Below are 13,219 nucleotides of genomic sequence, written 5' to 3' on the forward strand. Positions count from 1 at the left end.
CACACGTTGCATGTTCAGCATGAACTTGTCATTGAGCCATTTCTGTCTTCTTGAACCTCTGGAGCCCCATTGAAAAATTTATTGTTCGGTTGTTCCCACTATTTCTAGACTTTCTTGAACCAATAGTGTCTATATTACATTTACATCGTTGACAAAAACACCTGCAGAAAACAGAAAATACAGAGGTTCTACATCTTTTTTGTGCTATTGCAAGTTGATTTCTGGATTTCTACCAATTTTTTGAACGTGGCCCTTTATTTCTCGAGTGTTGTTTGTGTACATACTAGTACATTTCAAACCACATTAGGATTGGTTTGCTTATAAGCACACAACTAATTCTGGGCTCGAAGCTTATTCGTTGCTAAGTCTGAATCTTGAAGTTATCAAGTTGGAAGCCATTGGTTTGTGGAAACCATGGATTCACTTGTGAGTAATTTGTGGGCTCCTTCTTCATTTGCTTTAACAGAGTTCAAGCCTCAATTCCGAGCTCAAATTAGATGTTCAGCAGCTCAGAAGTCCTCTATCTTGTCTGCTGACACTTGTAGACTTAATGGAGTTTCTTCAGCTAAGGAGCAGGAGAGAACTATTCTGTTGATAGATAGGGGGCATGGTCATTTACCTGCGGGTGTAAGTACTGGAGAGAAGAAGAAGAAGGGAGAGGAAGAAGTTATGCAAGAAAAGCTGGAACCGTTGTGGGATGATGGATATGGAACTCGAAGTGTGAAGGATTACCTTGACTTGGCAAAAGATGTTATTAAGCCTGACGGTGGACCTCCGCGGTGGTTTTCGCCTATAGAATGTGGCTCTCCTTTGAAGAATTCACCTGTTCTTCTCTTTTTACCTGGTAAACGATGCTTTGTCACAAGTATTGAACTCTTATCTGCAACTTTTCTTTTGTAGAAAGTGCATAGAAGATGCATGATTAGTCTAGATTTTAGCTCATGTTTTTATGGCCTGTAGAGAAGAATTAAATGAATTTTTAAATAGGCATTTCCTAGTTTAGGATACTTACTAGCAAATTTGCTTTGGTTTGTGTAGGGATGGATGGTCTTGGATTGGGGCTCATGTTGCATCACAAAGCTGTAGGAAGGTCAGTCTTGATTGTATAAATACTTGCTTGTGCGTTTCTTAGCTAACTGGTTCTAGCCTTGTAGCAGTCATTTTAATAGCAACTGGTACTAGCACTTTAGTCAGTTTAACACCACTATACATGAACTCCTGGAGTAAGAACTGAAACTTGTAGGCACTTTCTCAATTACCTTGCATCATACTTGGACTCCATCCATGTCTTCTTAGGTTCTTTGCTTAAACAACATTCTTCTTTCCATGTGTCAAAGTAACTCTGTCCAAAGAGAATTAGTTTACTTTTCTTGATAAATGCTACACAGACATTGAGTCATATTTTCTTGTCAAACTCAATGGGGTAGTTAGATGTGTGTTGAATAAAAAGAATGTCTAGATAGTAAACTTGAAATGACCAAAAGTACTGCAGTTGAACCTTGGGAGTACATGTTGATCAGCCCATACAACTAATAACTCTGTCATCCTTCTTGTTATCATCCCATGGCTATGAACTTTCATCATTTTACCAAGGACACAGATGGTGCAGAATGAAGGATAAGATGCATTTGAAGAGGGATATATTATTTGGTGGTTCGGCTATGTGTTATCATTCACTACAATCCAAAAATGTAATGCTTTGGCTTATTAAATTATCACACTGTCAGCCCTTTCTATTGTTGTCTTATGGTTTTGAACTTAACATCATTTTACCTAGGTGGTTCATCATATAAGGTACACCTGAGAAAACATGGTGGGTTGTTGGCATTCAAGTTGCTGCATCATCAATTTCAATCCTATATATATATATATATATATATATATATATATATATATAAAATTGAATATATGTTAAACATTGCAATAGAAGCCAGAGTAATTGTTATTGTCAGTTATCTGCAATGCCTCTATTTATGGTCAAACGTACGCTTACCCTTGGTCTCAAATTGTACCCTAATTGAGGTAGTTGCAATGGGACTTATATATTCATATTCTAACTTCTTTGATTCACAAGTGCTCCTCTTTTGTACCTAGATCAGATATCAGTCTTACTAGTAAAATGGCAGATTATGTTTCATGCATTAACCAAGAAACAGTGCTTTGAAACCTTGCAGCTGTGAATATCACAGTCTATTGCAGTTGAGGTATTTGCTCCAGCTGATTTTGCACACCTGTAACAATGTTTACACCAATACAAGTTGAGTTTTGGCCCAAAAAGCTTTTTTTTGTGGGGGACTTTTATGCGCTTTCTCCATTTGAATATCCTTCTTCTGAATCAACATATGATATTCTAATAGGACTTCCAATAGTTAACATGATCTTTTTTTGATCTTTCTTAACTCCTGATACTCCTGATCTGGGAGATCAGATTGTGACAGTTAGTATATTTCTATCTATCTATAGTAGATTTCTATCTATCTATCTGGATTGCTGTATTTAGGAGGTTTATGATCTATGTTCTGGATCTTTTTATAAATTCAGGACCTGTCTGAACTCCTGATCTGGCAGATCTGATTGTGGAAGTTAGTAGATTTCTGTTCATCAATCTGCATTGCTGTATTGAGGAGGTTTATGATCTTGGTACTGGATTGTCAGACCAATATGTACCAAATGAGGAACTTCTGGAACCTAGTGCAATTATATGACCATCGTCGTTTCTCTTACTCTACTTTGATATGGATTACTAATGGATGATCACTCTTGCAGGGTTTTTGAGGTGTGGTGCCTTCACATTCCTGTGAAAGATCGAACACCATTTGAAGGTAATTGAATTTTTTCTCCTTGGAGATATTTTTTCTTTTTATTCCCATAACATTTTGTTACTAAAGAGAAGATCACATTCTGATCACATTTACAAATTCATTTATGCTGCTTTATCAGATTATTTTCTCATGGTGATATAAGGTTTTGCTCTTTATAATTTTTATAATCCTCACCACACTCTTCCATCCTCTGGTTATCTTCTGTTTATGTCACCAACACGTACTCTTGAGTGAATGCAAAATTTGAACGGATTCCTACCTTGTAAGTTCTGCTCTGATGATTTAAAACTCCAAATTTAAGCCTGGACAATACTCCAAATGAAGATTCAGAATTCTGAACAATAGACAAATGGAGCTGTCAGATTTATAACAAAAGAAAGCTCTAATGTACAGGATCCTGGAAAACTGAGTCTTTTATTGGAGAAGTATTAAGTCTTATGAAAAGCAGACGAAGAACTGGTCAGATTCAAAATGACCAAGGTTGTATACAAATCTCATTCTACCACTGCTGCATTGTAAGACTACACTGGTTGTGAAGCAGGAGTATGGAATCATGCAATTGAAATGACTTGGATGTATTAGCTTTTTCCTAGGGGCACAAACTGTTTCTTGTGCAAATACAGTTCTCTATATGACTAAATGAGACCACAATCTGCTTGACATTAAAAAAACCAAGAATCTTGGAGAGTTTAAAGTGTGAACTCAAACACCAATACTATAGTTTTGGGGATGTATTTTTTGCAAGTGACTGAAAAACCAGAATTGCTTGTGCTTGGCAATGCAGTTACATGGACCTCAGCAGTGGGTTATGATAGAATTGCTTGTGCTTGGAAGAGCAACTTTATTGGACTTTGTATTGAGTAGATTGTTCCTGATGACTCACAATCAGGAATTACCAGTAAGATTGAGCTAGGGCCAGCCCATAAAACAACTTGGGGATATTTATATTCCATAATGAAGTCAAAAGCCAAAATAAATTTGTTCTTGTAGTTACCATGATCAAGATGTTCCTTATACATGGCTGCAGTGGAAGTATAGGTAGAGATTAAATGAGTTACTCGTTAGAAAAACTCACAATATTTTCCTCTCAGATGTAGGCAAAATCCCAGAAAATACCGAGAAATGGTGGTGTGACAATAGTTCTTTAAAGTATCATTATTATTATGTTTGAATTGTTAGTGCTTGCCATTCAAAAGATGTCATGGAATGATACCTTTTGAACAACTTACTCTTGAGACCTTAATATCCACTGTTATGCCTTTTGTTTTCTCGATGAGATTTGGCTTTACTGTGAAAAATTCTCTGGTATCCTTGATTTCCTCCCTATAGTAAGTGAGACTGCGATATTTCTTCAGCTTGTGTTATTCATCAATAACCTAACTGTAAACAGAGATGGTAATCTTTGTTGAGGAAACTGTGAGGAATCAACATGCTTCATCTCCAAATAAGCCAATATATCTTGTGGGAGATTCATTTGGAGGATGCTTGGCACTTGCAGTTGCTGCACGTAATCCAGCTATTGATCTTGTTTTAGTATTAGCCAATCCAGGTATTTCTAAGTATACAGTTCATCATTCTGTTTTATTTCTTGAGTGTTTGCTGAGTAAATTTACATGTTTCGTGGTAACTTTTGTTTGCTGCCATTTTTTTTCAGCAACGTCATTTAACAGGTCACAGCTGCAATCTTTGCTGCCTTTCTTGGAGGCTATACCTAATGAACTTCATTTTACAATCCCTTACCTTTTAATCTTTGTCCTAGGTAAGTTTGTACTTGTTAGGAGAATATCAGTATTCTTGTAGATAATAAGTTAGTAAGGGTATTCTTGTAAATAGTTGGTTAGGTTTGTACTCTTATAAATACTAGTTGGTCACTCATAATACTGTAACTAGATGTTTCCTCCCAAGATACCGGTTAACATGGTATTAGAGCAAGAGTCCTAGGGTTCAGGTTAAACATCTAGCAAAAGTACTGTTCACTATGCACTGTTCATCGCGGCACTGTTCACGCCGTTACTGTTCACACCGCACTGTTCACGCGGTATTGTTCGTCTCGAGTTTTGACCCTTTCTTGGGTTTGAAGTACTATTCGCTATGGCTGAAAGTTTATCAAAAGGTATTGTGACGTCCACTAATATTATGCCAATGGTGATGCCTCAAATCACAAATTGGAAGTTGAATGATACCAATTATCAACAGTGGTCAAAAGCTGTTAAGATTTATCTGACAGGCTTAGGAAAGCAACGTTATCTCACAGATGACTCTCCTACGGAGGACAGCAAGAAACTAATGTGGATTCAAGAGGATGCCCAAATTCTTGGAGCAATATGGAATTCTATGGAGCCACGAATTGCTTACATGTGTTCTCATTGTGAGACAACAAAAGAAGTTTGGGATTATGTCCGGTTATTATATTGCAGTAATCTCTCACGGATGTATGATATTTCTTTGGAGTATTTTCAATTGCAACAAGATAACAAGACAGTAACTGAATACTTTGCTGATCTTAAGCGAGTCTCAAAAGAATTAAATGCTGTAATGCCTCTCTCAAGTGATATCACGGTTATGCAGAGGCAAAGAGAACAAATGCTTGTGCTCAAATTCCTGGCTGGTCTCAAGCCAGAATTTGAACCAATCAAATCTCAAATTTTAGCAGGTGAACAATTACCATCCTTTGCAGAGGCGTATGCTCGGGTCTTACGTTCTGCGTCTAAGGACAATGCACAGGGTGACGGTGCTCTAATTAATGACAAATCTGCTTTAATTGCTAACAACAATCGGACAGAGCAACTTAATTTTGGACGTGGCTCTCGTGGAGAAAGAAGTAGAGGAGGTCGTGGGGGTCGTGGAGGTCGAGGCACTCGTGAGTGCAATCATTGTGGTTTAAAGAATCACACTCGTGATACTTGTTGGGATTTAAATGGAAAATCACCTCGGTTTGTTAATACGGTTACCACTGACCAACCTGAATCAAGTTCTTTAGCACAAGGGTCCCAGAAGACTGTTACCATATCTGAGGAAGATTATGTCAAATTTCTGCAGTACCAAACTGCAAATCACGCATCTCTTCCCTCCACTTCTTTAGCACAAAAAGGTAATGCTATGCCTTGTCTCTCCACATCATCTAATTTTGACTCATGGATCATTGATTCCGGAGCTACTGATCATATGTCAGGTACCTCTAGAAATTTTTCTAATTTTCAAGAGTCTACTTCCTTCCCTCATGTTACTTTAGCTGATGGATCTACAACTAAAGTTAAAGGACTAGGCACTGTGAAAATTAACTCATCTCTTCCGCTGCCTTATGTTCTTTACGTTCCCAGTTTGCCTTTTAATCTAATGTCCGTTAGTAAGTTTACTAAATCTCTACAGTGTTCAGTTATTTTTTCTCCTGATTTTGTTGTCATTCAGGATTTGAAGACAAAGAGAACGATTGGTGGATGACATGAGCATAATGGTCTTTACTTTCTCAACTCTAATGGTCCGATTGCGTGCCCTGCTACTGTTTCTCCTCTTGAAATTCACTGTCATTTGGGTCATCCGTCTCTATAAAATTTGAAGAAGTTGGTCCCTACCTTGAGTCAGTTGTCTTCATTAGAATGTGAATCTTGTCAATTAGGAAAGCATCATCGTGTTTCTTTTGCCCCTAGGGTCAATAAACGGGTTTCGGAACCCTTTTTGTTAGTTCATTCTGATGTTTGGGGTCCTAGTCGAGTCACTTCAAAATTAGGTTTTAAATATTTTGTAATCTTTGTTGATGATTTTTTCAGAGTTACATGGTTTTATTTAATGAAAGATCGTTCAGAACTATATTTCATTTTTTGTGCATTTGTTACAGAAATAAAGACTCAATTTGGTATGCCTGTACGTATACTTCGCAGTGATAATGCGAAAGAATATTTTCCACTCCTTTTGATACCTTTATGACTAAGTTCGGTATTCTTCATCAGTCCTCTTGTCCTCACACTCCACAACAGAATGGAGTTGCTGAAAGAAAAATTGGACATTTAATCGAAGTTGCTCGGACACTTTTGTTACACATAAATGTGCCCAAATAATTTTGGAGTGATGCAGTTTTAACTGCATGTTATTTAATTAATCGCATGCCATCCGATATTCTTGGAGGCCAACTACCTCACTCCATTCTTTTTCCTCAGGACCCTATATTTAAATTATCTCATCGTATTTTTGGTTGTGTGTGTTTTGTTCATTAACTTGCTCCCGGGGTGGATAAATTAGATTCTCGTGCCATTAAGTGTATTTTCTTAGGATACGCACGAGCGCAAAAGGGGTATAGATGTTACAATCCAGTTTTAAATCGTTTTTTCAGTTGTGCTGATGTTACTTTCTTTGAATCCACTCCTTATTTTATGAAGCAAGGTATGTCTTGTGAGTTAGACCAGTGTTCCTCCTTTCCTCCTATTTTACCAGTCCCTTCATCTTCATTACCTGAGTTATCGAGTTCACCAGATTCCACCAATCGATTATCTCGTCCTAATGTTCAAGTTTATTCTCGTCGTTCCATGGTTGAGAAAGCTCCTGATATGCTACGCACTTCACCAATTAACTCTTAATCTTCAGATCCAGGTATGACGCCCTCCTATGAGTCAGATCTTCCTATTGCTTTACGTAAAGGTAAGAGACATTGTACTTCTTATCCTATTTCTAATTTTGTCTCTTATTCTCGTCTCTCTCTGTCATATTCTTCTTTTGTTACATCTCTTGATTCGGTATCCATTCCTAAGTCTATTACCCATGCTCTCAATGATCCTGGTTGGAGGTTAGCTATGTAGGAAGAGATGCTTGCTTTGGAGAAAAATGGTACTTGGGATCTTGTCCCTCTTCCGTCTGGTAAGCCGGTTGTTGGTTGTAAATGGGTGTACACTATAAAAGTACAACCTAATGGTTCTATTGATAGATTGAAGGCTCGTCTGGTAGTTAAAGGGTTTGCTCAGGTGTATGGAATCGATTACTTCGAAACATTTTCTCCTGTTGCAAAGACTACATCTGTTCGTCTTCTTATCTCTTTGGTAGCAACTTATAATTGGCCATTGCATCAGTTGGATGTGAAAAATGCATTTCTGCATGGAGATTTGGAAGAAGAGGTATATATGGAACAACCTCCTGGATTTATTGTTCAGGGAGAGAATCCGCGGTTGGTTTGTCGTTTGAAAAAATCCTTATATGGATTGAAACAGTCTCCAAGGGCTTGGTTTGACCGGTTTAGTAGTGTTGTCATGGAGTTCGATCTGACAAGATGTGGAGTAGATCACTCTGTATTTTATCAAAATTCTAATGCTAGTAAAATTTTATTAGTTGTTTATGTGGATGACATTATGATTACAGGTGATGATATTGTGGGGATTCAGAAACTTAAATCCAATCTGCAGGCAAACTTTCAGACAAAGGATTTAGGTCATCTACAGTATTTTCTGGGTATTGAGGTAGCTCGGTCTAAATATGGGATTTATTTATATCAAAGGAAATATGTACTCGATATGTTGAGTGAAGTTGGGATGTTAGGTTGCCGACCTGTGGATACTCCTATGGATCCCAATGTGAAATTAGCAAGAGATCAATGTACATTACTTGATGATCCTAAGCAATATCGAAGACTTGTGGGTAAATTAAATTATCTCACTATAACGAGACCTGACATTTCGTTTGCAGTGAGCGTTGTGAGTCAATTTCTTGATACCTCTCGTACTAGTCATTGGGATGCTGTTATACGGATTCTCAGGTATCTTAAGAGTGCTCCTGGAAAAGGGTTGCTGTATCAAAATCATGGACACACTGATATTGAAGGATATAGTGATGCAGATTGGGCTGGTTCTGCCTCAGATCAAAGATCGACCACAGGATATTGTGTGTTTGTTGGTGGTAATTTAGTGTCGTGGAAGAGTAAGAAGCAAACAGTTGTACCCAAATCAAGTGCAGAATCTGAATATCGCGCTATGGCTCACACTGTGTGTGAGTTGGTTTGGTTGAAGAGCATGTTACTTGAACTTGGGTTTGAGCATAAACAACCTATGAATTTAGTGTGTGATAATCAGGCGGCTGTCTATATTGCGTCTAATCCAGTGTTTCATGAAAGGACAAAACACATTGAAATTGATTGTCACTTCATTCGAGAGAAATTGTTTGACGGAGTCATCAAGACATCTCATGTACCGTCTGTAGATCAATTAGCTGATTTGTTTACCAAGAGTTTAGGGGGCTCTAGGGTAAAATACATTTGTGACAAGTTGGATGCTTATGATTTATGTGCTCCAACTTGAGGAGGAGTGTTAGGAGAATATCAGTATTCTTGTAGATAATAAATTAGTAAGGGTATTCTTGTAAATAGTTGGTTAGGTTTATACTCCTATAAATACTAGTTGGTCACTCATACTACTGTGACTAGATGTTTCCTCCCAAGACATTGGTTAACAGTACTCTTTAAGTACACAAGCTTACTTTTCAACTGTCTCAGCATAGAATGTGAAATTTTACATGGTTTATTCACTGATCATTCTCTAGATATAGTCCTATGTGCTGCTCGCGTAAGCATTACCCCAAAGCACAATGACATCTTTTAACATTTTGTGCTTTTAAGACTATTCCTTTTATGTAGCTCACTACAAAATTGTACGTGTTGCATGAAATATGTTGCGTTCAGGTTAAGGTGATTGGATTCATTCTAAGCTACACCTACTGAATCAAGAAAAACTACTTGTGAAATTTATGACTGATATATGAAAATTCCTAGGTTGTTGCATTTTCACCAGAAATGTCTCGTTATGACTTTAATAAACCATAACTGTGTAGTGGCACATATAGCCTCTCAAAGAATAGTTTTACTAGTTACGCTAGCATTGGAAGAACAGTTATGCTTAGACACAAGTGAAAATGCATGTTTAAAAATGTTAGCAAATGTTGTCTTCTTGAGTCAGCTTTTGGTCTATCATGCTACTTTGATGTACAAAGGGAATATTAGTTCTTGAACAGACATGACCATGCATCCTTGAATAAGAGAAAGAGTTTTTTGTCTTCATAGTTTGATGCTTGAGATATGCTATGCTTATCTGCCCCTCATGTCGACCTGATTCTCACTTGAGTTACATTTCTGAAAATTGCTAGACATGAAAACTTCCAGGCTTACTGGTAGATATACGTTTCAATTATTTGCTCTTTGGTAACCTCATATCCACATGGTTTCCCATCATTTCCACAGCGTATTGATATTGTACACAACCACACGTCAAAATGCCTAGTTTTGCATGTCTGTAGATGTTAAGGTTAATGATTATTATCCATAAGAGTAATTTAACATCATTTGTAGTTTTACTGAGCCTCAAAATGTTCTCATCCCCCGAAATGTGTCATTAACTTCTTTGAGTTCAGCAAAGCAATGAGGATGATTCGAGTTAGAAATGAATTCTTTCTCAGAATCATTTCTCTTATTTTTCTATTGAAGAAATAACCATTCTAAATTTGCTGTTGTTGTGTCTCTTTTGGTGCCACGATGGTTATCCTTCCTCCTGAAAGTTATGATCATTTGACGTCCTCTGTAATTTCCTTTTCCTTTCAATTTTGTTTTAGTTGGCGATGTCAAGTTCGTATGGTTTTCCTGGCTCTAAATAAAATACTATCCTATTGTTGTATTAGGTGAACCAGTGAAGATGGCAATGGTCACTGTTGATGCTACACTTCCTCCTCGAATAGGTCTTGAACGGTTGTCTGGCAATCTTACAGCTTTGTTACCACGTCTTTCAGTAAGTTGCTTAATTTTTTTTGTTTAATTGTATCTTGCCTACTGCTAGAAGCCCTTTTTCACATTTTCTCAATTTTTTGTCAACTCTTGCTTTACTTGTTAATATCTTATAGAATTGTTGCACATCATATCAGGTTAATTAAAAGTTTTACTGGATTCAATAGTTTGTTAATTTGACGAGTTTCATGTCCATGTATAAATTTCTTTGCTTTTGAGATTTTGGCCTCACCTCTTAAGTTAGTCTGGATCCAGTTTGAAAATTTTTTTACTTGTTGGCACAAATAGTGAATGCAGAGGCAGAGAATTTCATGAGATATTGAGAAACATCTAGGAAAGCATTGGAATGATAGAGAAATGCTTAAGGGTTCCTCATGCTCTTTATTTCCTTAAGTAGTAACTTAAGGCCATATATTGTTAGATGATTGATATGTTCCTGGAGGTAATGACATCCATGACATACCGAATTGTACGAAAAAATGCCAAAAACCAGAAAAAACTGATCAAGGTAATTAGCTGACCTTAAAAGCAATAGAATATGAATGTGGCCAAAGTTGAGCAATGAAGGGGTATGAAACAACACATTGTTTATGCCACAAGGGGGCTGAAAAAGGAAGTCAGGATGCAATAGAGGCTGTTTACTCATTACTGTGTAAAAGAGAAGATGTTGATGCTAAGAGCTCAGACAATAAAATGAGGGAAAATAGACAGAGAAGCAGAAGGAAAGGAGAAGATGAGGGAAGAAGCCACATCAAATCTGTTCTCACATTTCCTATTTTGTATTCCTTAAACCCGAAACTATGATGTGACAAACTTAGCACAATTTGCAAGGAGTCCTAATAGTAAAACTATACTCTAGATGTCATAGCATGAATTCATGTATTTTAATCAAAATCTAGCAAAGGTGAACTTTGATGAGATTATTGTCATAGATTGTATGGTTTCCCCAAATGGACTCCTTGACTCGGGAGTTCCAAACTCTATAATTTTATGCTCCCCATTGCTTGCGGATGCACATCAGTTTAGAAAGGAGAAATCACATTTACACTTGAAGCATTAAGTTGTGCTTGTCTGATTTCAGTTGTTTTCTGTCAGGAATTGGCTGATATAATACCCAAGGACAACTCTCCTCTGGAAGCTCAAACTTCTCAGATCGGCTGCCAGTTATGCTAATTCCCGTCTTCATGCTGTTACAGCAGAAGTACTAGTGCTTTCAAGGTTTCTCTTGTCTTGACGTACACAAACTTTAACATGCATAATGTTTCTTTGTTCTGTTTTTTGCTTGCTTGATTATCTTGTGGAGTGCTTACCTTAAGAGCGGCTTGGGTGTTTATCCTCTGACATCCTGTGATACTGCTTTAACAATACCTCTCTATCCTTCTTTGTAGTTGAAAAGTGTACCACTAGTATGAATACCCATCTTTTTGTGCATTTCAGACTCTACTTTTGGCTGAAAGAAGGAAAATTCAAGGGGTAAGAGAAATCATGAAGAATATATTTTGTCTAAGAATTTTCCTTTGCACGGTGCTTGGTTCTATTAAGTGACAGGCAACAGTTAGTGGAGTCTGCAAAGCATTCCTTCTTTCTCAATTCTTGACCATTTAGATGTTCTCATTCATTTTTGTCAAATAAATGTAAAGGAGGAAAATGAGAACAAGCCTTCTATTAATTTTACCAGTTTTGTGTGGGGACATTGGGCTATTCTGACTGTGCTCTGACAATATAAGGCAAGGCTGAGCATTCCAAATTTGAATTGTTATGTAATCCCTCTGTTCCTGATGATTATATCTTAAGTGATATTTTTAAGTCAAAGTAGCTAGGAAGATTTGGTATTCCACTTTGCAGATTGCTTTTTTGAAAAATCGGTACCAGTTGCTTTTGCCCTGAAACAAAAATCCCTTGCATATTTGCTTGAGTATGTAATTTTGTATTTTGTACCTTTGTTAGTGTTTCTATTTGATCTTTAAAATATATAATATATATAATACAATATACGCACATGCACAGCATATTAAACTAAATGAAGATGCATATTTTTTATTAAGTTTTGTTTGTATTACATACTTTTATTACTAATTTGTGAACGTACTTTGTTGTTTAAAAATTATATATACACTGAATATTTGATTCAGAAAATTTCAAAATATAATTTTGGTAACTATAAATGTCTTGTATATACACTAATATGTATGCAGGCAAATATTGATTTCTTTTGTTGTTCTTTTTTAATTTCTAACTTTTATCTAATTCTATTCTAAATTTTCAATGTATTAGCACTTTTACCACCACCACTACCAACATCTTATGAGATCATTACATAATTTTGATATGCCAAATGGTCAATCAAGAGTCAAAATATTGCCAATTGCGAATGGCAGGATCATCATCCTCATCCTTATCAAAACAACGTTCTATATCACTTAACGAAGCTACTCTATAGAAATCTTTCTTGATTGGTTACACAAAATTTTGTCAAAAATCTGATTCTTCCAATGGATGAACATCTTCTAATCCTAATTTCAATACCATCATTAATTTCGGTTCTAATTGCCATTAGGGCCCTCTTCTTACAAAGTAGAGACATCTCAGTTTCGTCTCAGCAAAGAATCTCCTCGTGTATGCGGTTCAAGACCTGACCGTGTAGTTTTAC

At 36.7% G+C, this 13,219-nt stretch overlaps 1 protein-coding gene across 4 annotated transcripts; it reads left to right on the forward strand.

The window, feature by feature from the left end:
- The first annotated feature begins 134 nt into the window (after positions 1-134).
- Positions 135-12,251, forward strand: LOC113723668 (phytyl ester synthase 1, chloroplastic-like). Of its 4 annotated transcripts, XM_072080733.1 has the most exons (8): positions 135-844; positions 1,039-1,090; positions 2,767-2,822; positions 4,213-4,371; positions 4,477-4,581; positions 10,467-10,573; positions 11,665-11,787; positions 12,007-12,251. In XM_072080733.1, exons 1-7 carry the CDS (start codon positions 415-417, stop codon positions 11,740-11,742), a joined length of 987 nt encoding a protein of 328 aa, XP_071936834.1. In that variant the 5' UTR covers positions 135-414; the 3' UTR covers positions 11,743-11,787; positions 12,007-12,251. The 4 variants fall into 4 exon arrangements, 3 of the variants coding, with proteins under 3 accessions (XP_071936834.1, XP_071936835.1, XP_071936833.1); XM_072080734.1 differs by lacking the exon at positions 4,477-4,581; XR_011840889.1 differs by lacking the exons at positions 10,467-10,573; positions 11,665-11,787; positions 12,007-12,251 and adding an exon at positions 6,231-6,531 and having other exon boundaries at positions 136-844; positions 4,477-5,913.
- The last annotated feature ends 968 nt before the right edge of the window (positions 12,252-13,219 follow it).

This window comes from Coffea arabica, chromosome 2e, assembly GCF_036785885.1.
Source record: "Coffea arabica cultivar ET-39 chromosome 2e, Coffea Arabica ET-39 HiFi, whole genome shotgun sequence".
NCBI lineage: Eukaryota > Viridiplantae > Streptophyta > Magnoliopsida > Gentianales > Rubiaceae > Coffea > Coffea arabica.

Bases quoted from the DNA above. Each gene is read 5' to 3' on its own strand.
- LOC113723668 (XM_072080732.1), top strand. From the start codon at position 4,914: ATGGCTGAAAGTTTATCAAAAGGTATTGTGACGTCCACTAATATTATG. The intron at 5,914-6,230 runs GTAATGCTATGC...GTTGTCATTCAG, and splicing joins CACTTCTTTAGCACAAAAAG to GATTTGAAGACAAAGAGAAC.